Source organism: Elaeis guineensis, chromosome 6 (genome assembly GCF_000442705.2).
Source record: "Elaeis guineensis isolate ETL-2024a chromosome 6, EG11, whole genome shotgun sequence".
NCBI classification, from domain to species: Eukaryota; Viridiplantae; Streptophyta; class Magnoliopsida; order Arecales; family Arecaceae; genus Elaeis; species Elaeis guineensis.
Genome location: NC_025998.2, coordinates 118572675 through 118596978, shown reverse-complemented (window position 1 = coordinate 118596978; position 24304 = coordinate 118572675). Strand labels below are relative to the sequence as shown.

The 24304-nt window shown below is 37.5% G+C and overlaps 1 protein-coding gene across 2 annotated transcripts; it reads left to right on the top strand.

The window, feature by feature from the left end:
- Positions 1-1033: 1033 nt before the first annotated feature.
- On the top strand, positions 1034-24299 carry LOC105032038 (uncharacterized). 2 transcript variants are annotated; one of them, XM_010906372.4, is made up of 16 exons: positions 1034-1278; positions 1371-1556; positions 2824-3000; positions 3374-3782; positions 4016-4134; positions 8752-8829; positions 9031-9171; positions 9294-9338; positions 13110-13276; positions 18251-18329; positions 18409-18494; positions 22191-22320; positions 22411-22543; positions 22694-22842; positions 23244-23439; positions 23688-24299. In XM_010906372.4, exons 1-16 carry the CDS (start codon positions 1159-1161, stop codon positions 23891-23893), a joined length of 2421 nt encoding a protein of 806 aa, XP_010904674.1. In that variant the 5' UTR covers positions 1034-1158; the 3' UTR covers positions 23894-24299. The 2 variants fall into 2 exon arrangements, with proteins under 2 accessions (XP_010904674.1, XP_010904672.1); XM_010906370.4 differs by having other exon boundaries at positions 22694-22860; positions 23688-24115.
- The last annotated feature ends 5 nt before the right edge of the window (positions 24300-24304 follow it).

Sequence of the window (24304 nt, the reverse complement as noted above, 5' to 3'; positions counted from 1 at the left end):
GTTAATGGAGTCAATAAACATTAAAAGTCGTATCCATGAAGGAACATTTTAAATGGTAGCTATGTTGCTTATTTTGCTTTACTAAAGCATGCTATCTTGCTATAATTAGGTACTCTCTCTTTCTACAGCAACATATATAACCGAAAATGATATGCATTCCTCTATTTTTTTTAAAAAAATAGATGTCTTAGTAAGATAATAATAGAGAGACAACAATGATAAGTAAATAATAAAGTTTTACCAAAGATGTATGACTACATGGAGATGATAAATGGCGACCATATTCAACAAAATCCCAAAGCTTTAAAAAAGCTTTCGGATGACATCGAGACAGCTTGGGATCACATCATGCTTCATTAAATGCTTTAACAAAGTTTTGGGATCATATACAAAAAATATCTTCAAACCACATACATACACTACAAAAATATATATTTTTTGGATCACTTTTTACGGAAAATCACTAGTAACATTTGATGTTAAGTCAATCTTTATTGTTTCTTTTTGAGAGAAAAGAATTATGGATTACGAAATGAATCTAAGCTAAACCCTAACAAGTAAAACCCTAATAAATAAAACCCTAATGTAACATAAGAAATTACCTTCTTTATGGAAATAGAGGATCGGTCATCATACAATGTCGTTGCTCGCCGACTGGCAGACCACCACTCCATAAGGATTATCGATTTTTGTTACCAAAAAAAGACATCCTAAATGAAGAAAGAAATAAACAGAAAGAAATTGTTGTCTATAAAAGTTCTTTTTGCCACATAAGCCATTTCTACCACATGCCTCTATCATGTGAGTGTATATGATTTCTTTGTAACAGCGAGTAGATGAAATGCATAGCTAGGATCCGAATTCATGTTTTTCAAAAATTTGATGATGTGATTGTATTAAATTAAAATTAAGGATGAAATTCAAAATTCTCAAATAATTTAGGATTTTTAGGGAGGAAGGTGGCCCGGCGCTAACTTATTCCTCGGGCACATCAAACCGACTAAAAGCCCTAAAACCCCATTCCTCGTCGTCCTCCCTTGATTTCACTTACTGCCGCCTTCTCGCCTGCAGTTATCGCGCCATCGGGAGTCCCAAGCTCGTAGACGAAGAAAGTAGAGAAAAACCTTAATTTCCCCTCTCTCAAGCAACGCTAAAGCCATGATCACAGGCGGTCAGAGCTTCGTCTCCTCCCCTCCGGCCTTCTCGCACGATGGGAAGAAGCTGTTGGTCTGTACGGGCCGCACCGTCTCGGTCATCAGCACCTCCACAGGCATGCTGGTAACCCGTTCGCTCTGTTTTTCCTACCTGTATGTGTTTTTTGTGAGGGTCGGATGTGGGTGGTGAAAAAAATTGGCGTCTTGGTGTCTCAGATAACTGAACTGGAGGGCCACGCGGACCGGGTCACGTCCATCGTGGTTGTTCCGGTGGCCGGTGCCGCGAGTAAGTTTGTGAGCTACTGCTGGACCTCGTCGTTGGATGGAACTATCTGTTATTGGGATTTCTCGGTGCCGGAGTTGGTAAAGAAGGTGAAGGTTGGGCTTCCAATCTTCTCTATGGTAAGTAGAATTCACTAAATCCCTTTTTCTTCCTTCCTGTTGCTAAAACAATTGTTAGCTTGTATAGCAGGCGGTTGCTGCGTAAACTAAATGTGAATTTAACTTTTTGTTCCAGTATTAGGTCAAATGTGACCCTTGAAATCCAAGATTAGGTCTTTATAAGATGATATTTGAGAGGGTTCTGACTTCTGACTGAATACTTTTGGTGTTATCCGTGCCGTTTTATCTTCTGGATAAGACGATTGACGTTCCCTCACTGGCTCTTGGTAAAAGAAATACTTGTCGAGGTTAATAAAGTTTCTAGCTGAAATACTCCTTTTCCTTATTAATCGACAATCAACTTGTAATATTTCTTCCTACTTTTATAGTGATAATAAAGTACAATTAGCTTCCCTTTGAACAGTACTTGTTCACAAGCATTTGTATTATATAGAGTCAGTCATATAAAAGAACAGGGTAGATGCTGATAGAGTTTGAAAGATGTAAATGGACATATGATATTGATTTCTCATGTAATCGGCCTGTGAACATGGGAGACAAGAAAAAAAAGAAAGACCAAAATTGGGGGTGTTGTTGGAGCAAAAGAATGAGGCTCATACATTTCTTAAAAGTGATATTAATGGATTTGTGTAACTGTAGGAAAGAGGTAGCTTAAGACCAGCCTAGAGGTGCCAATTTGATCATTCCAGATGATATGCATGAAAGCCAGGGGCCATGCTAAATTAGAGAATTCTTACTGTCTGGAAGGGCCTGAAAAGGGAGAGGATAATATGAAGAAAATATGGATGACATGTGATAGAGATGATTAGAAAGCTCACATTAATGGGCTGTGAGTTTTGACAGATTAGAAGAATGGATCAATAATACTGATTACGTTTATGATAATATTTTGGACCTTCTTTGTTCTAGAAGTATGTCCAATATGGATGCTTCCCTTGGGAGGTGATATTTATATTGTGGAATTTCTTTTCTTATGAGATGATTCTTATTTGAGTTTATGTTTGTTCCATACCAAATAATGGTTCAAAGCAATGCTTTTGTCGACTAAATATTTCTGTTGACTGAATATATAAGCATAATTCATGAACATGTTTGCAAACACATCTCTTCAATTGCATGCAAGTTGTTAAACAGTTTTTCCTCATTGTATTTCCATTTATTATCTTTTCATAACACAGCGATGTTTTTTTTTCTTTTTTATGTGCTATAAGATATTGATCATGATTCAATTGAGCGTGAGCCATGTTATATTATCATATTCCTTCAGGTAATCCCAAATATATCAAGAAATCCAGTTGGGAGCAAGGAGAAGACATCCGCTCTTTATGCATTTCTCTCGGTTGAAGATGTAAACAAACCGGCTGATCAACACAAAGCTTTGCGTGGACAGATTCAGACATACAATTTAACCAACTCACATCGTGTTAAAGGATTGTTAGCCGAGGTGTGAACGAATAGCAACAATAGATATTAAAATCTTTTTGCTCATAATTTTCTCATGCTATCACTTGGAATTGATTGTGATATATAGTTTTGTAGAATGCCTGCTCTGCTGTTTTCATTTTGCAATTCCTAATGGAAATGTACATTTTGATCTTTAGATCCATTATTGTATAAATTTGGTATTAATATGCAGCATCTAATTGCAATTGAATACAGTCAAATACACACACACACGCACGCACGTGCACGCGCACGCACACACATATATATATATATATTTACCATTTAATGTTGCAGCCCTTATGTCTCACTTTAGCATGCTATCTAAAAATCAGCTGCCTTTTGTCACCTAACATGGGATTTTATATCTACAGACCCTCAACCCAGTGTGCATATCTGTGAGTAAATCTGGAGAATACATAGGTATTCCTAACAACCGAAAACTTCATATATGGAAGGTTCCTGGAAAAGATTGTAAGTGTAATGAAATAAAAAAGATCAAGCTGCATCACACGAAAAAGTTGAGTTCTCTTGCCTTTCATCCAAATGAGAGAATGGTGGCTGGAGGTGATGTAACAGGGAGAATTTTGATATGGAGAGGTTTTGGAAAGAGAAAATTCTCAGAAAATTTACAAGCAACTAGTAAAGGAAGGACTGCTTATGAGGAAGAAAGACCTGGGGTGAGGGGTGATGATGATGCAGACTCTTGCGCAACATGGCATTGGCATCCAAGTGAAATTAAATTTCTCTTTTTCTCCTCTGATGGAGCTTATTTATACTCAGGTATTACATGCTTCACCTCACCATGATGAATTTTCTAATGATGTAGAATGTACTATTTTAAGTGTTAACATTTTATGTTCCTTTTTTTGTGGTTATAGCCCATTGTTCAGTTGAATGAGGGTGATCATGCGGTCACCTATTAAAGATGACATTTTCTTTTTCACGATTTTTCTAGGCATTTACTTTTTCCATGTATCATTGTTTGCCATTGATTTTTGCTTGGATTTAATCAGGTGCGAATGAAGGAGTTGTTGTGATTTGGCAACTTGACACAGGAAAGAGGAAGTATAAGCCCCGTCTAGGATCCCCACTGTTATACTTTACAGATTCTCCCGATCCTTCTCTTTCTTGTGTAAGACAGCTTTTCCCTACATATAATGGCTTTCTGTTCATGAATGATATGCTATATTTGTTGCTTTACTCGGTGAAGCGATGTTTCAAGATGTAAGTTACTTTTTCCCCCTTTTAATTTTAAGGTCAGGTTATGCTGCCAGGGGGGCAATGAAGCACTTTTTTTTTTCCTTCTGTAGGCTTTTAGACTCTTGCATGTTAGCTTAATGCTAGTTGCAACACAGGAAACATTGTAACATTGGTTTCAGAAAGATATTACCTCCTCCAGCAAAACGGATGGAATCTATACTTCCCAGAATCTTCTCTGAAGATTTCACAGCTGCTTCACCCTTGATTTTTGATGCTTTTACTCCTCTACTCCTTTTGACATCATTTTTCCTTGCATAGTTTTATTAAATTGCTTGAAACTCTTGTTCTATGTCATGTCCCATGTACTGGTGCTTGATCTTGACCATAGGTTTGCTGTTTTATTTGCTTGGCTGAGGTTACGACATTTTTGAAAGCTTCTGCTACTTGGTTATTGGCCTTGGCTTTTGGTGTTTAGTGCTGAGATTAAATTGGTGATTCACCAATTGTTTGCACCTGGACCTTGGTTCTTACTAGGGTTTTCCTTTATAGCCATGCAAAATAGTGAGTTATGGAGCTACGTGGTTAGATTGCTGTACTTCTTGGAGCAACCTGACAATCTTAGTACCTGCACGATCTGTTGTAGGTCCATCCAAAGAGATTGATCTAGGGGAATTTTGGGAATGTTAGTTCTCTTAAGCACGTGGTAAACAAGTTTTCTTCATGGCTGCAGGCTGGGAATAGTGATGGCAGCTGGGTGGGTTTTTTTGGATATCCTACCCATCCTGAACCTTGAAAGGACCCATTTAGCAAAATCCGATGGTGTTTGGGATTTAAAATTAAAACCCGTAAGGGTTTGGGATTTGACCCTCGGGTACCTGCTATTTGAACCCAATTATATATAATATATATATTTTATAGAATTTTATAAAAATATATATACAAGAGAGGGGTGAGCGGACTTGAACGCTAAATGCCAAGGACATCTAACCTCTACCATGTATTATTGATTTTAGTCGGATGCATTATTAGTTATATTATTGATTTTTTACTTGATATTAGTTATATTTAGATCATTATGCAAAAAACTTTCCCTTTGTCCCCACCCCACTTCCTTTTTTAATTTTTATTATTATTATTTTTTTTGGTACTTTTGGGTTAGGTACCTAACTCGACTAGAATAAACCCAATCTGAATAAAGATTAATTAGGTGGGTTCGGATACCCGATGGGTTTAGCGTTTCTTAATGGGACGGGTTTGGGATTTATGGGCAAATTTTTAATTGGATATGGGATGGGTTCGGGTATTAGGATTTTAAATGGGTTTGGGTAGGGTAAATTTTGTGGGTACCCTAGTTGTTCCCATTCCTAGCCGGGAAGACCAAGATTGATGGAACTAGAACTTGTGTAGGATTGAGAATTGCAAATATTAATGTGTAATTAGCAGTCTAGTTGTAAGGTGGATGCCACATTCTCCTTGATGCTTTTGGATGGGCCAGTTCTGTAATATATCTGAGTGCCATGATTTCAGTAATGGGTCCAAATGGCAGGATCTGCTTGAACTGTATGAAAACTTAAGTTGAACTCACAAGGACTAGGTTTGTTAGGTTCTGGAGACAGAAAATAAACAGAAACTGCCACTTAAAATTTTGCAAAGTGTCTTTGAATGGAAATGGAAATGTCTCCATGCTTCATCAAGGACATGCTTTTTGTATCTATCTAGCTGGACATTCTAAACCTATCCTGCTTCCATGTTGATGATTATATTATAGGACAAATGAAAGATGGTCTTCTCCTTTTTAAAACATAATACAATGTTATGCAATACTATATTTTATTATTGTCTCCTTTGGAAAAGTGTTCCTATCTCAAGCTGTTAGTTCACATTTTTAAAGCCTGCATTTAATTTAACTGATAAACATGCAGTAATAGTCCTTCTATGCTACAGAAAAGAGTGGACATGAACAGGCATTGTAACATCAGAATAACATCAGAATGGCACAACTTGTGTGACTGGCCTAAATCTGGCAACCATTCTATTACTGTTATACATACTTATCAGAACTGAATCTGGCATGCACCTGGCCATTGGCTGAGTCACTGGGTCACTGGTTCAACCTTCGGGTCAGCTGATCAAACTGGAGACATATTCAAAATATAAATAAATTAAAAACTACAGAAAAAGCAGATATTAGATAAGAAAAACATGGAAACTTTGTGGACAAAGTTCTAATATTCTAAAGTAAGAGTTTTGAAACAATTCCTTTCATGATGATTTCATAAGCAAAGAGATTGTCTATGTCCAACTCTCAGATACAATAATTGTCAAACACATCTATAAAAACTATGAATGATAAACAAAAGGCAAATATGACAATTGATGTTGCAAAAGCATTTGGAACAGCAGTGTGCATGGTGCATCACTAATTTTTCATAAGAGTTTCATGTTAGATATGTTTTAGTAAATCAAGCAAGCAGAGGTAGCAAAACTATTTAAGAAAATAAAGAAGTGCCTTTTGAAATGATCTATTTTTATGTCTGCCTAAGAATCTGTATTTTTTTCCCTTTCAAAGAGTCTTATTTGTAATTGAGGTTTTAAAAAAGCATCTGTGGTGTATAGGTGGTTAAGGTAAAACACAGTGCATCTGAGGTATGCCGGTGCATTTGTAGTTGGTATGTAGAAATTTTTAAAAACAAAAAGAATGCACAAAGTTAAATAAAAATAAGTTAAAGTTCTGAACAAATGAGTAAAAATATCAGAAAAATTAAAAAAAAATTATATTTACACTTCCACACTTGTTTAAGAGCCTAGTTTAGTATCGCATGACATGCCAAATAACATACTTCCCTATGACCTATGCTCAAATTTCAGGTATACGAGTGGAACAAGCAGTCTACAAATTGTCAAACTATGATAATTTGTTGAGCTGAGTATCAAATTATGAACAACCAGAGAACAAGCAACAAGGTGCATGATAACTCAGTTTAAAGTACGTAGATAACAAACAAGATATTTAGTATTTAAGCTACTAATTTGGAAAAAAAGAAAAGATGCTTAAAAGTCAACCTTCTTTTGGAAGTGGCTTATCATCAATCATCAACACAACCAATATGTGCTTTTGCCTTATTTGCAAGTTACTTGGGCCTATATAGATGCCTGATGGCTCACCATATGGTCCTGTCCCAAAGCGGTGTGATCACAAGCCTGCATATACATATTTGGGTGCATATGTAACTGCATGAGCTGCATTTTAAAACACATGATAGATATGGGTATGGTACTTGATGCATGTCCGCCATAAGTATCATTGTCAAAGAAAGCAAACAATATGAAGCTTTGCAACAATTTTCTAGCAGTGAAGTGCTCGTTGGGGGTTGGGGGTTGGGGGGGGGAGGTGGTCATAATAGAAGGTGAGGGAGTCATGGAGCTGGGGATGGTGTGGGACTTGGGCCAGTCAACGGAGGCAGGCAGTTGGATTTGGGGAGGGGGGGGTGGTGTCGGATGTCAGGGGACAACAAGCTGAGGCTAGAGGAGGGGGGTGGAGGAGTAATTGAGAGGAGGGGTACTGAGGTGAAGGGACCATGTCCACAATGTTGTGTTCCACACTGCTACTGGCTGAATCATTTGGAAGCCAGACTGCCAGATAGGGGGATGAATTTGGGATTGAGAGAGAAAGAGGAGAAAAGGAGTCAGAATATCTGTGAGAATCGGGGATTGATGGTTTGCTTTTATTGTTCTCATTATATCGAATTCCCTTTATAACCTTAGATTGCAATGGAGGGTAAAAATGTCATATAGAGTTGGTTTAAAATCTGGCTGTTTCTTTAGGAGCCAACTGACCTGTTCTCCAGTTCAAACCAAAATAAAAATATGGCTGGATTAATGGTTATCTCTGGTTTTCGAGCAAATCCAATCTTTTTAAGGAATTGGGCCAGCCATGGGTCTGCTTCTTTGGCTTCCCAGTCTGACTAGCCAGGCCAATCTGGTTTTGATAATTATGCTTTTATGTTAATCTTCAATTAAACCTTTGATTCATTCTGGTCTCATCATCAGTCTGCAAAATAATCAAACTGTCAGATATTAGATGGTTGCTGATGGTACTTAACAGTAGTAAAATTCCTGGCAATTCCTTAGCCGCTGTAAAACCAGGACTGTTTAGTGGTTTTGTACTAGTAGAGCAAAGGTGCACGACGGCTAGGAACAGTTATGGTGGTTGTTATTTTCCTTAGGTGCATGAGAATTCCTGTCAAATCCTTGGCTGCTGTTGCTGAAACCTGTTCTACTTAGCTACAAGCTCTTTATGAAAACTACACACTAAAATTCTTTCAATCCTTTTGCTTCTCGGGCTACCTCCCCCACCCCCCTTTCCCCCTCTCTGTAGTTCTTGTGTTGAAAAGGTTCTATGGAAATCTGATTGCTTGATGTATAGAAGTTTGTTTCTGCTCTTCTTCCATGCATTTTGATTTGGTACTCTGTTGCATCTTCTATAGTATGTGTATTGCATTTTGGCATCTTCTTAGATGATTGGTTCTAACTGAAATTGGTATTTCAGATATCTTGTGCAGATAATCAAATACATCTATTAAAAATGCCAACAATGGAGATTAAAAAGTCTATTGCAGGAATTAAGGTTTGTCATATCTATTTATACAACTTAACTTGCCATATTATATTTTATGTATGATTCAATTGTTAGTGGATTATAAGTGCCATGAGACTCAGTTTATTACTTGTAGACTAATTCTTTTGTTTTTTTTTTCTTTTCTGGTCTAACACTTGCTGATGGGATTTTAGTACTTATTAATGTAAGCTTACATTTGTCTGTTTTCAGCTACCTTTCTCATTTCCAGATGAATATAAAGGCTTATGCAGTGAGTTTGCCTATGATCATGCTGCTGGGCTAGTTGCCCTACCAACGCAAGATTATTGTGTGCAGTTCTTCAGCGTACATGACAACCTTGAGGTTTCCCAGGTAAGCTGTTTCGTCCAAGAGCAGCTTTAGCTTTATGTCATCAGAAGAATTGACCTTTTTATATTTCATTTCCTATGTATATAATTGTCAGAACTGATGGAATCATTGTTGATCTTTTCCAGGTGCAAGTATGTGAAAAAAATTTTCATCCTGTTGATGATGTCACAGTAAGGCACTAAATTTATTCTATACTATTTGATTTTTCGCAAGTGTTTCTCTTTTGCACAATTTGGCTTCTTCTGCCTCTTAGTTCTTTCCTGTTTTCTTTTCATTTGTTCTCACTGGGCAAGATAAAAAACATGAAATGTGCCATTTCTTTCCTCCCTGTAGATGGGCTATGCTGACTGTTTGCCACTATCTGCAGGAGTGGGGGGCTTAGGAGCCTAGAAGTTCCGATGATTGTCATTTGAAAGTAGTCTTCTGGGAAAACAACTACTTGATATTTGGGGAAGAAACTAACATGTCGTTACTCCCTTAGCATTAGAAGAATTATTATTTAAAATCATAATAATAATAATAATAATAATAATAATAATAATAATAATAATAATAATAACTGTTGGAATTTTAGAATATTGTGATGGAACCATATTGTACAGGTTTAGCAAGTTTTTCATCCAAGAATATTGCATTGCCACCAGGATTTTGTAAGATACAACAGAAGATAGGGTCTAGTGCTCTTCTGTATTTTAAAGCTAACACTTTAATTCTTGCCTAATTTGTATGTTGTCTAGATTGTAGATCAAATATTACAAGTTTAATATTACAAGTTTGAGTGCTTTCTATAACGGATTCTCCACCTAGTCATGGGCAATTTAGGGGCCTGCTGTGAAACCTAGAACATCATTTATTGGAAGGGAGACCTTCCTTTTTGGTAATGCAACTTAAGCTCAAGTAAATTGGGGGATCCGTTCAATATTTCACTAAACTTGGAAGAGTTTAGAATCAGGTAAAGTTCATTACTGGGAACTGCCTTTATCTTTAAATCACATAGTATAAGCTGGAGAATGAAATCTAAACACTCAATGCTGTAGGAAATTAAGAAATTCATGCCATGTTCTTTTAAAAACATCAATGCTATTTGTTTTACAAACAAATATGATAAGAAAGATCATGCCCAAGGAAATGCTTTTGATCGTCTCTATGATGTTCGATATCCCTCATGAACCTTCAGTGTATATATTCAGTGAATTCCGAAAAGCATCAAGCTGAGTTAAATTGATCAATAATTATTTAAGGCAATTACAAAGAGCTTCAATATTAACTCATTAGACTCTGGTATTGGAGGACAGCTAAACCAAAATTTATGGGCCCATTCGGGATTGTTTTTGTTTATCTGCTTTTATTTCTTTACAATATAGTGAAGTACAACTTGAAGATCAAATTTGGTAATGGCATTTGCCAACAACCTGTGCTTCTTCTTCTTCTTCTTCTTCTTTTTTTTCATTTTTTTAAAAGCTAAAAATCTTTGCTTCTAGAAGTTATAAAGATTTTACTAACAATTTGAAAAAGAGAAAGGGTTTCATCATACTGTTCAGGCAGTCCTTGATTTTTGTGATCTTCACCTATCTCTTGAAGCTATTTGAAGTTGCGATTATTCCTTATGTGGTTCTTGTAGTCATACATGAACTCATGTTGGTTGATTCGCATGGTAGCGGCCAATTCATGCAACATAAATATGATAAATGACAGACCCGATCCAACTATTTGCTGGTGCCAGAAGTGGCAAGTAATTTTGACAAATCAGAATCTTGAATTGAACTGTACTTGATTGGGTAAATGCCTGTAGCACATGTATTTGTCAAAATGTAAAATCAGCACTTTGTTGGCTGTTTGTGACTAAAATCAAAGTTGCCTGCTAGTAGGCTAAAAGTCTGAAGTTTCAGCAAATTGGACAGTCCAGCATGTACAACCATTGAAATCACATTTATGTGTGAGTTGACTGAAGATAAATATTATTGCATGCATGGCTTGCTGTTCCACCTCGTACCAACTGTACCATACCGGAGGAAACCGGTACAGAACTCAATTTTGAGTTGATACAAGCCGCATACCAATGCATACCATCCTGTACCGAGGTGTACTAACCTATACCGAGGCATATTAAGGTGTACCGAGATGGTAACGATTCGTACCGAAGTGTACATTACCTGTATTGAGGCTTACCGAGATAAAAATTGAGAAAAATGGTTAGAGATGGGCACGGCAATGGGTTGGGTACCCGCAAAATTAGTCCTACCCATATCGAAACCCGTTTAAAATCTTACTACCCGAACCCATCCCAATCTTGGCTACAAAATTGAACAGAAATCCCAAACCTGTCCCATTTAAAATTGGTATACCCGTTGGGTACCCGAACCCGCCTGATGGATTTGGTATTACACCATGGATTTGGTATCATATTCATATTATCATGAGAATAGAACATAAATTGAAAATTTTGGAGCCAAAGAAAAATCCTTTCGGTCAAAAATTCCCCAAATCACACAAAATACCATGCTTCTACCAAGATTAAGCTCTCGAAACCTCAACGTACCAACTCACACCACCACAACTCCCATGAAATCCCATATGCCGAAGAACAAAACCCTAACCAGAACCTAAGAAACCCCCCCAATCTCCCTCAGGTGCTATCCTTTCCCACAGATCTCCGAAAAAAGAGAACGGGATGAAAAGATAAAGAAGTGAAAAAGAAAATAAAATGATCAATCTATGTGGGAAAAGGTCTTATGTTTCAATTTTTCCTGCTTTTCCTTTGTGTTCCCTGCTTTTTCCTTTGTTTTTTTGGGTCCCTAGCAGTCTCAATCGGGTTGGAGGCTTGGAGTGGCCGAATAGGGAAGCTTAGACGATGGCTAGGGTTTTCATAGATTTTTCCTATGTTTTTCCCTGGTATTCCCTTCCATTTTTCCTGTCCTACAAGTCGTAATCAGGTGGGAGGCTTGGAGTGGCAGCCGAATAGGGAAGTGCTGAAAGCTTAGACGATGGGTAGGGTTTTATGTTGGTGTTTATACATAAACAGGTTCGGGTAGTGGGTACCCAAGCGGCAAATGCCAAACCTGTTCGGGTTTTAAGTTTCAGTCCAAACCCATTCCAAACCCTATAGGATATTGCTAAACGGGTTCTATTAGGGTTTGGGATGGGTTGATACGCAGAAATACCCACCTGATTGCCATCCTTAATTAGAGATCTATTTTGGTACAGGATGCATACTGTACCGTACCGAACCAGTAAGAAACTAATACGATATCTGATACTGTGATTGCGGGCACGATGAACATGAAGAAGTAAAACCAGTAGTTTTCTGATTGCCAAATAATTTTTTTGTTCAACATGTGTTGCTGAGAATGCGTTTCACTTAGGACTGAAGTGATGTGTATTCCAATTGGTATACATGCCCCAAAACTCACCAATATTGGCTACCATTTGTATGTACCAATGATTAGTCATCATTGTTCATGTTTTTCTGTTTATTTATTTGTAAAAAGTGACTAGCAAGGCTTAATAAGATACAAGAATGCGCCGTACATGTAGAGAAGTTTGTTAGATGTGACTTTAACTATCTAAACAAAATAACACAAAAATTGGATAGAAATTTCCATTTATTCCAATCATGGAAAATTAATTGTAACTTTTTTGAGATAATAAATTGTAACTTAAAGAACAAAATGCCTTATGAAGCAATCTCTTGAAGGGAAGTGAAATCAATATTTTTTTTATTGATATCATGCGGTCATACTCATAGATCATACCGATAAGTTTCTGCTATGTTATGTGCGATTTTGACTCGGCATACATTGTTGACACTATCTGGTTAAATACTGAGTAGAAGGTGCTGTTGCCTTCTATTAAATTATGCCAAAATCTTTTTGTTTTTAACTATGAAGTTCTTGTGGTATACTCCAAATTGTGATCACATTCCCTACTTCTAATGGTTGCAGATATATGTGGCTTTGATATCTCTTTCCACTGATGGCTTTGCGATGGGCACGGTTGATGTTAAGCTTCCTGAAGAAAGATTAGGAGGTCTTGTAAGTCTAAAATTTTGGAAGCATGAGTCTTGGATCGGAGAATACTCTCTATCAACTGTAATATATGAGCCTCACAGGTTAATGCAATTTCAGAATCTTCACTAATTAGACTCTCGAATTCCTGATATCCTTATATATGTGCTTAATTGCTGATCTTTTAATTATAGTCAGCTGCTCTTTAATTTTAAGGTTGTCCTCCTGAGATGTCTCTTTTATGCTCTGTTAGGAATCAGTTCACTTGTTCTATAAACAACTTATCTTCTAGCTTTATAAAATTTAAAAGACGTCTTTTTAGAAAAGTATGTAATGAAGCTAAGATGTTAACACTTTCTATAAGAAGGAAAATTGCTCATGACCCTAAAAGGTCCATAACATTACATAGGGAACAAGCCTCTGAAGCTTCTTTTTCCTATACTACCAAGTTGGACACCACATGAAAAGCGAACAGGGCACACAATATTTATTGGAAACACCTAATGCATTACATTTGTGGAGTCTTGAAGAATTGGCCAATTCAAAATTCCAAAAATTCATGGCAAAGTGTAGATTAGTCTCAAACAGTGGTATCTTATCTATGATTGCCTTCCTAAAAGGGACTTCCAGTTTAGAAGGGGCTATGAGTAGTCCAAACAAAAATAATTTGGTTTTAGGGTACATCTTCATTAACAAAAAATTTCATCATTAATTTTTAAGAAAAGGGCACAATTAGTTTGGATTTTCTTTCATCCTAAGTTGACATTTCAAACTTTTTTTTTTTTGATTCTTGAGCTCTTCATGCAAAGACACCTTTATTCGCAAGAATTATAGTGTGGAAGTTCGACACGTATCTTTGCATTGGTAGTGAGGTTTGCTAATCCATGCCAAATTGGATTGGTCGGTTACCGACATGGTTCACTTCTTATATTTGGTTTGGAACTTCTCCCTCTCCCTTCCAAAAAGCTCCATTGCTCTATCGCTGAAACCTTCCCTTGAAAAGCTCTCCTCCCTAGACAGTTTGATGATGGTGACAATGCCGATGGCAAACCCACCCCCCCACAACAAAAAAAAAAAAAGAAGAAGGATGACAAGGTCTTTCAAGCTTTCTCTCTCCCTCTCTTCCTTTTTCCTCCCTCTCTCTCTCTCTCCTTGTTGAAGCAGGGGGTTGCCCCTATTTTGAATGAAATAAGGCATGCCCTAATTTTTTTTTTTTTTTTTGTGTATGTAAATTTCGAATTGAAATCATCAAATGATTTTCTGACTTTACTCAGAAGAAAGCTGGCAAATGGTTTGCTAATTTCAATTTGAAATTTACAAAAAGGATTAGGGCATCCATTATTTTGAAACAAAATAGGGGCAATCCCTATCATGGCTTTGGAGCCTTCTCTCTAACTCTCGGTCTTTCTTTTCCCTCCCTTTCCCTTTCTCCTTCCCTCCCCCTCTCAATCTTCCTCTCTCCCCTTTGTCACGGCTTTTCCTGTACCGGTACATCCTAGAATGGCATGGTACGGATCTGTACTGTGTTGAATTGATCGCTGGTCGGTAACCCCTCTAGTATTGATTCAGCAAACCTTGGTTGGTAGTGTCCATATTATGATTGCAACATAAATTTTTTTTTCGATTCATCATATTCATGCATTCAGTGATATTTTCATAATGGTAAATTATAATGTACGTGCTTTATTTCCTAGGACACCTCGTACCTGTTGTTTTCAAATTTAGCACATAGGATCATGCGCTTCTTTTGCATGAGGTTATGTGTATGTATAAATTGCATTTCTGTTAATGGTAGATGATATGTTGACATATCTATAGTATGTGCAGAAGATTGGTTTGTTAGATTATCGCAATACTTCACCATTTTTTCTGGAGAGATGCATAGAATGCAAAAGCAACATTGAATCTTTGACAAAAGATTTATTGATTCCAAAAACAATGAGAATCCACTCAAGTTGAAAATCCACACCTTGAGTTTGATCTAATATCTTTTAAAATTGGCAAAAGTAGAAATCATTAGTTTTTGAGACCTTTAACCTACACACTGGGTGAGCACAAAAATGAGCAATGCCAATTATATTAGAATGCCAAGGTATATAATAGGGCAAATAAATTGAAGATCCACTTCACTGATCATGATTTGTGTTTTGGAACATGGGTAGATTTGAATTCAATAGATTTTGGTGATTAGATCACAACAAAACGTAATATTATGTTATGACAGCTATTTGCATCTTTCCCATTCAATGCCTTGGTTAAAGACCACCAAAACACATGATGTGTGGTTTCTAGGCTTGTTTTATAGTCTAGACTCTAGATCATATTAATGATTGAATCTTTAATTTGGATGGTTCATCATTGATTTAAATTGTTAATTTCTTTTACCAAAGATTTAACATTTTTCATGCAATCCAACTATTTATACATATACGTGAACAACCTATCATGTTCAATGCATGTGCAACCTCCGTATATGAGCTTGGTGGATTGGAGAGAGGGTATTCCCAAACCTTTTAGGGTCTATTTGGCTGTTTAGGATTTATAACCTTAGGATAAAATTCATGATGGGATGTGGGTTTTGATTCCATAGGATCATACGTGAAACCCTATTGGGAGAAAAAATTTATTGTAACGAATCCTATTCTATATTTGGATAATATATCAGGATTTCCTCCCCATCTCTCCTTCCTCTTTCCCCTTTTCTCTCTCCCCCTTGTTTTATTCTTTTCAACATTTCCAACAATCAGACAGATGACTCAATCTGATATGATCTTAAATATCAAAATTATTGCAAGAGTTATATGGGAGAAAGATATGAACTAAAAATAAAATTTAATTTGCTAATTATTGGAAGTTCTTTAAAATTATGTGACTTAATAAAATAGGTTTTTGAATTTTAAAATATTCTATTTAGTCTTTCACTTCTATTCTTTTAATTTTGATTGGGTTGGAAAAAACTTGCCCCGTTTAGATCAGGTCAGATCAGGTATATGATGGGTTGACTATAATTGTCATCCCTATATGTGATTTTGTGAAGTATGAGGAAACTTGGGAAGGTCAAAAAGATAATTTTTAAAAAAAATAAAAATAGCAAACTAGAAGAAATCCCATGAAATCCCCCATCTCTATATAAGCCAAGATCCGCTATCTCGATAGCGGATACCGTATCGATACCTTACTAGTTCAGTATGGTATAATCGGTGTAGTACGATATGTATCCTATGCTGAAATAGCTTCCAAACTATTTTTCTCAATTTTTATCTTAGTACATTTTGGTTCAAGTTGGTACGCACCTTGGTATAGGACAGTATGCCTTAGTATGGGGCGGTATGCCTCAGTATAGGACGGTATGTCTCAGTACGGGGCTTGTACTGACTCGAAGTGGGCTTTCGTACTGGTTTTCTCCCATAGTTCCGGTACAATACGGTATGCCCCTGTATCGGACAGTACGACAAACCATTATAAGTACTTAGGCACATGGGATGAAAATCTTGAGTGATAATATTTTTTAAGACTTGACCCTGACATTGGTTAATTTTTCAAGATAAAATGATGCTTAAGGCATGACAATTAATGCTCAAGGCATGGTTTCTTTCCATCCCCCAAATGACCATCCAAAAGATGACAAAGAAGTCACCTTAATTAAGCTTGTCCAGTAGCAGGCCCCATTATCAGGCAATATCTTCAGGATAATTTCGATCTCTCTGACGGTCTATGATCATCTATCATATATATATAGCAGCATTTGTCTCTTCTAATCTCTCGGTTCGCTTGCTCCCCTAAGCATGTCAGGCATCTTCCCTCTTGGCTCCCACAACCAATCCTCATTTCTTGCACCATCGCTGTTAGCGGAGCTCTGACCATGGTGGCGATGAGCTGCTTCTCCGCCTTCATCACTGGCGAGCTAGCTCTGGTTGCGCTCCCCCATGGGGCTCGTCTGCCCTTCGCCGTGCTGCGGTTGAGTAGATAGGTAGCTGCGGTGGTGCTATGCAGTGGTGTGCATCGGACGTTCGAGGGGACGGTCGGAGATGGTGATCGGACTTTGGAGGAGGTAGGGAGAGATGTTGATGGCTGTTGGATTCCAAAAGAGGTAGGTTGAGAAGAGGAGCCCAATTCCATCAGAAAAAGAAGAAGAAGAGTCCGATGAAGAAGGGATAAAAATAATGTCCTCTTGAGGACATTATTTTCATCCTAAGGATAAGCATATACCTATAGGTTAAACATCCTTAGGTTTAATCATCCAAACACCCCATTCCCATTTTTACTGTATTTTTATCCTTGGGATTGTTAAATCCTATAGGATTAGCCTAAATCCCATAGTATCCAAATTGGGCCTTAATTTGAATTTAGCTGGGGAGATAGCTCTAATTCTAGAAATAATAACAGAAAAGAAAAATTTGAAGGAAAATCTTGGGATGTGGTCTGGGTGGATTGGTTAGAGTACTCCCAAATCATTTAAATTTGAAAGTTAGTTGAGGGAATCAATAAGATAGAGCAATACTAATTTGCATAGTTCTCAAATAGAAAGATAAAAAATAAAATGGATTGCTCTAGATATTTATGAAACTTGCCACCGTTAACGTGATTTATAATTTTTTTTCCTGAAAAAGGATACTTTGGTCAATAGACTTGATATATAGAATCTATTCAGCATATTCCCCTCTCTCTCTCTCTCTATATATATATATATATATGTATGTATGTATGTATGTATGTATATATATATATATATATGTATGTATATATATATGTATATGTGTATATATATGTATATATATATGTATGTATATATATATATATGTAGAAAGAGACTAGGATCTGGTTGGCCGGTTTACGAGTTGGGTCCCGTCAGGTGAAATTGGATCATGAGGGTTCAACACCAATGATTTGAGCTGTTGAATGTGATCTATTACCTCTAAAGTGCTTACATACTAAAAATTATGTAATTTTGAGACAACAAGCATCTGCAACCTTATAATTTTAAATGCCTATGATCATTGCTAGTGTTCTTTGCTGTTGAAAGCCTTTTGACTTTGATATGGAATTTTCTTTTAATTTGCCTGTTCTTTTTCATATAGTGATGCTGGAATTTCTGCTCTTGCATTTCGTCCTGGCCATGACATGGCCGTGAGCTCTTCTTTTGGTGGTGACTTTAAGGTAACCGTTGTTTTTAACTGTTTCTTGGTTTTCTCTTTCTTGATACATATGAACTTACTATTTAGTTTCGATTTTGTAGGTCTGGATTCGTAGTTCTTATGCTGAAGATACAGATCAAATGCTTCAGAAATCTGGTTGGAGATGCCAATCTGTTGGTTCATACAAGTATGCTTTCCTTTCACAGGACTTGATATGATGGCTGATCACATTCTTTTATGAATCATTAGTTTGTCCGTTTCACTTTTTATCATCTCTTTTGACATGGCAGAATTGTACATCAATCTGATTCAAGAAACCAAGTAACTTTTAAATTAGCCTGATAAACATCATTCACCGATTGATCTGTTGATATTTTCCCTGATTCAGACTGGTGAAGGCACAAGGGGGGAAAATCCATACATGAAAATAGTCGAGAAATCACTTTTCATTTATATATGCCTTAGTGACGCCTTTTTGCGCATGGTTGCACATGCATGCTTGTATGTATTCTAATATTATTTATCTGAAAACGTGATTCTCAGTTCTTAAATTGGGGCTTAATTTTGCGGACATGTGGTTGGGAAATTTAATCAATGTTCTATTTCTGGATCTGATGTACAATCTGTTACAAAATTACAACATGGGTTAGGGATTAGGTCCTAATTTGCATGGGCAGCATATATCTGAGGAGCATATATGCTTGAAAAGTTATGGTTCTTTTATTTTTGACATCTGGATATGGACTTTTGAATCATCCTTTGTTGTGAGTCTCAGTTGTCCTTTTCTGCAGTTGGTATTCTGGATAAATGTAAGGCAACAATCCCATAGGAAAATCTTGAATCGGACCAGAGGCAAAAAGTTTGGAGCTCGTCGTCAATAAACCAAAGATATGGGCTAGTGAAGAGTACTTGGAGGGGCAGATACAGACCGCATGGCCTGTCAACTTAAATGAAGTAGCCTATGGCTGAAGAATGTGAAAGAAAACACCACTTTCATTTATAGATTGATCAGTGCATGAAGAAATGCTATGGAGACTCAAAGAAGTTTGTAAAACTGGTGGAAATTATAGAGAAATTCACGAATTGTTATACTCAATGGGGTTTTATTCCTCAATAATGGAGATTGGAGTCATTGGGCATTTATTCTACATATATAATAATGAATTGATAAACTACCTAGGAAGAGTCTGAAGTGAGATGAAACTTTTGGGGCCACTATTGGAGCAATAACTTTATCTTAATTAGGAAAGTGAGACAAATAAACAAAATTACAAATATTCACAGCCAATGATCGAGGCACGATCTTATGTGGTGCATGTCCATGCAACCATGTTCATGTAATCCACACAGCTGCATATAAGCAATGATGGAAAAATGTGACGTTTAAGCTAAGATACTTGCATCTCTTTACAGATGGAATGGTTTGCTGTAGTTTCTTTAGCAGTGGTAACACTGACTGTGAATCATGCATAAAGAGTTTGTTGTGAAAAAGTGCACATACTGTATAATGGATTTTCTGGGGGAAAGGAGAATGCAGGAGGTGTAGCATGGCAACAATCTTTGGGTAGAACAGGACAAGGAGTGGCCTAGTTCTTGAGGGTCTTGAGGCCATAGGATGAGTTGCAATGTATTTGAACTTTAAAGACAAAATCACAAATGAAGGGTTTAGCATAAATAATCACCAAAATGGCTGGTAATAGAAGTCACAAGTAAGGTTTTAAATCCCGTGGAACGGGACTGTCCTGGTTTTCTTGGATGGGCACTGCTAAATAGCAGGATGGGGACTAGTAAGTGCAAGGCGTTAGATACAGTGTTGCTTGAAATATATATTTGAACTCCATAAAATATCATAAATTAGGGGCGATAACATGTGGTCCCTCGGGCATCAAGGTGTTGGGTCACCAATCCTTGACCAATATTTTCTAATCAGGCATGACTTCGAACCAAGATCTCTAATTGTATTTGGTGCAAGAGATCCTCCTTGTATGGTGGTGGCCTTTATGGATGTAATTAGGTAATATTGGTTCATGCGAATGCAGTTGCTCTTCATGGATTCTATTGAGAACCCTCCTTATGTCGTTAGTGTTCTCTTTTGACATTACTAAGGGATTGACAGCAAGGAATGGGTCCATGAAGCTTGTGCAAGTCGTCAACAGCTATCTTGGCCTCATGAAAACGAAATTCCTGCTCATGCCTCATTGTCTGGATTTCATGTATGCTTTGTTGCTGGCTTGGATCAAGTGAACAATGGAAACCACCAAGGGTGCAAAAATGTCCTATGCATTTGAACGTATCGTTTGGTGAACTTGAGTGAACATCCATCAAGCCATGTCAGGGACCTTGATCAGATGGAGGTGGGAGACACCAAGATACCCCTGATTTGGCTGAAGAGAGCTTGGAGGAGCGATTCTGGTTGGAGGAGAGCAAAACTCAAGTAGCTCTGGCCAGCAAGCGAGGCAGGAGAAAGAGAGAGGGCAGGAGGGAGCGTCAAAGGGGGGTCTGGGAGCAAGTTTGGGTGAGGAGAGAGCTGAAGGGGATGGGGCAGCCGCCAAGGTCGTTCGGTTGAAAGTGGGAGAGAGAGCTGGAGGGGGCCTAGGATCGTGTGGTGAGAACCAAAGGGGAGCTAAGGGATGGTTGATGAGGTCAATCATCTAGATGGGGGGAGAGAGGGTTGGACTGGGTTGAGGTGTGGAGAGAGTTGAATTGGAGCTGTGGTGGACAACAAGGTTGGTTGCCTAGAGGTGCAAGGAGTTGGGCAAGGGGGTGAGAGGGATGGGGGTAGGTCAACTGTGAGCAAGGACAGACCATGTGGACTTCGTGTGTGGGGCAGGGTGGGGTTGGGGTGTTAACGGGGTGCTACGTTGGCACCTGAACAGTGCCATCAAGGTACCGTTTGCAATGTATCTGAGTGCTTGGATTCCAAGGAGATGCAATGCCTCTGGACCCGAGTGGACTGGCAGCAAGGTCACCCAAGCTTACCTTATCATTACTCTCTCTCTCTCTCTCTCTCTCTCTATATATATATATATATATATATATATATATATATATATATATATATATATATATATATATGTATGTATTTATGTATGACAAGAGATCTGTTTCTACTGTTCCTTAGTATGAGACTGGTAAGTGTTTGCATCTCGGTTATACGAAATAACTAAGCGCTGATGCAGAGCTTCTTTTTTTTTTTTTCTTCCTTGGTTAACCGTAGTATAGTTTCTGGCATCCCGGAGCAGTGTAATTACATTGCTTCAAGGCTGTGTTATGTGTAAGGTAATAGCAGCATCTATGAAGTTGCATAGGCATGATGTAGCCAGCATTAAAATTAACCTTGTTGTTTTATGCAATGTAGATTTACACTTGCACACACATATGTAATCTACAAGGTCTAAAATGCTAATCCATAGAAGATCATCTGTTTTGGAAATGTCTTGCATATGATTCAAATCCTCCCGAAGACAAAAATTCTAATAGTATGATGTAGTGTGTTGATTTTGGGGTTTCTTGATTTATCGGATATGGATCTTCAAAACTTATGGTTTTTGTATATAGGCATTTAGAATATTATACCTGATGTGCCACATTTTGGATTTTCATTTCACTTGTTAACATTGAATTTTGCAGTGGGTGTAAAATCCCCTTTTTCCATCCCCACAAGCATATGCACAAATATGCATATCTCTACAAGTATGCATGCAAACATGTGGAGCTGCTATTCTAAATTGAGATCTGACACTGTTGACATGCTCTCCATCTTATAACACTTCTATGAACCAAAATTCTCTTGTTTGTGTTTCTGTCCTGTGAGTAAATGATAAATTTGAGCCACCATGTAGTGATCAAGATTGCAAGTAAATGCTATATTTGTAACATGCAGGAAGAAACCTATGACCGCTGCTGCCTTTTCCGCTGATGGATCTGTTCTAGCTGTTGCAGCAGAGACTGTTGTTACACTGTGGGACCCTGATGCAAATACTCTTGTGGCCATAATTGGAGATACACTCTCGGTGATCCTCAGCATACCTGGCTTATGTTTACAATAAAAGCTTGCTCAAACAAATTCCAGAAAATGATTTTTAAATCTTTTCATTTTGTAGCCAATAACAAAACTTTCATTCATTGGGGAGTCAGGATATCTAGCATCATTGTCGAAGGGTTCAAAACCACAGCTCTCTGTTTGGAGCACATCAAATCTGTCAATGTATTGGTCATACAAGCTTTTTGCACAAGGTATGGATTTTATTTATTGTAATTGTACAAGTCTACCTGGACTAATTTGTCATTTCTTTTTCATGAAGCATGAATTTAGCTCATTTGATATCAAGTTATCATATCAATAGCCTGTCTTCTCTTTTAGAATTTCACACTATTTTCGTACAGATGTAACCTGTATGGCAGATGGATCTCAATTTGCTGTCCTAGCTTATCGTAATTCACCAGATGATGCTACTACAAAAGATGGAGATGGAGTAATATTATTATTTGATGTAGAAAATCCAGTTCCTTTGGCCACATGGTCGGTGCAGAAGGTGCGCTTACCAGCTAGTGTATGGATCTATTACTAAATTCACTGTTACCAGCTAGTGTATGACAACAAATTCTCTTAGCATCGGTTTCTTCATTGATCAATAAGATAATTGAAGCTGAAGCTGTGAAACTGGTTTGCAGCAACATTCAATCACATGTCTGGGTTAATGCATATATAACTAGTCAAGGATCCAATTTTATATATCTTAACTTTAATGTGTGGCCTTGCATCGTTTTCCTCTTCTAAATGTTGACTTTGGCCAACTTGCACTGGTACCATTTGTTTTAGTCCCTTTTTCTCTTTGATCCCATGATAGAACTTTGAATTCTTTAGAAACTTCATAAGCATTAGATGTGCATTTTATGAGTCTGATTGTTAATTTGTCTGCTGTTCCCAATTCAGGCAAAGAGAGGTGGCCTCACTTTTCTACCTCCCAACCCATCTTTCCATGATACCAAATCTATAGAGGGAAAAGACACTTCATTGCTGCTATACATAAATGGCGATCATGAATACGTCATCTTTGATCCACATAGCAATGAAGAAAATCAGATGAGGAGGAATGCTCAGAAAAGTCAAGCACCACCTGAGGAAGCAGGTGAGACTTGCATTATTATATCTTTGCTAGCAGTGTCACTAATATATTCTCTAGCTTAATATTTGCAGGGCTTTAATGGTATTTATAAGTTTGCGAAAGTTTCCCATCCATCATTTCGTGTTTCTATAATTGGCCAATCTAATCTGCATTCCCCTGAACCATTTCAGTTTGCTATTATAAACAAAATCCAGCTATATGAAAAATTAGAAACAGGGTGTTTTACTCACATTCTATTTCCCCTGCTGTAGTGCGGTTTGGATATGCATCAATCTATGGGGAGCTTCCTGACTTCAGTCTGAAGAAAGAACAGACTCCAGAAATCCCGTTTGTCCCATCTGAAAGACCTTGGGAGACCATATTCAGTGGGTCATCTCATGTTCTTCCACCCCTCACCAAACTTTGTTCAGCATTTTTGACATCCTTGCTGGAGAAGAAACCAAGCAGCAATGAGTGACGTTCTAACATCTCCTGGTGTTCAAATTTGCCTTGTGAGAAACCTGCAGAGCTCATTGGCCAACCTTGCTGTGTAACATTAGGAAAGCTGGTGGGTGGGATTGACAACTTCGATGCATGTGAAGGTAATGCACTGCATATCAAATGGGTCAAAATCATTTGTATTTTAAGATGGCCACCCCTGTTAAGTGTGTTGTGGGAGCCTGATGGTTGGCTTTGTATCATGTGATGAAGGTAATGTTGGTTGGAGTATGGTATTTTTTGGGAGATTCAGTTTGCTGCAAAGGTGAGAAACCCTGGGTGGGTGGTTAAAGGCTCATGTGGGTCATGAAAATTTTGTAATTTAGATGACATTTTTTTGACTAAAGCAATTATTTAACCATGTGAAAGTTCTATTTTTCTTTTCACACGG

Excerpts from the sequence above, each read along its gene's own strand:
- LOC105032038 (XM_010906370.4), top strand. The coding sequence starts at position 1,159 with ATGATCACAGGCGGTCAGAGCTTCGTCTCCTCCCCTCCGGCCTTCTCG. Across the intron at positions 3,001-3,373 it reads TTAAAGGATTGTTAGCCGAG|ACCCTCAACCCAGTGTGCAT; the intron begins GTGTGAACGAAT and ends TTATATCTACAG. Across the intron at positions 8,830-9,030 it reads AGTCTATTGCAGGAATTAAG|CTACCTTTCTCATTTCCAGA; the intron begins GTTTGTCATATC and ends GTCTGTTTTCAG.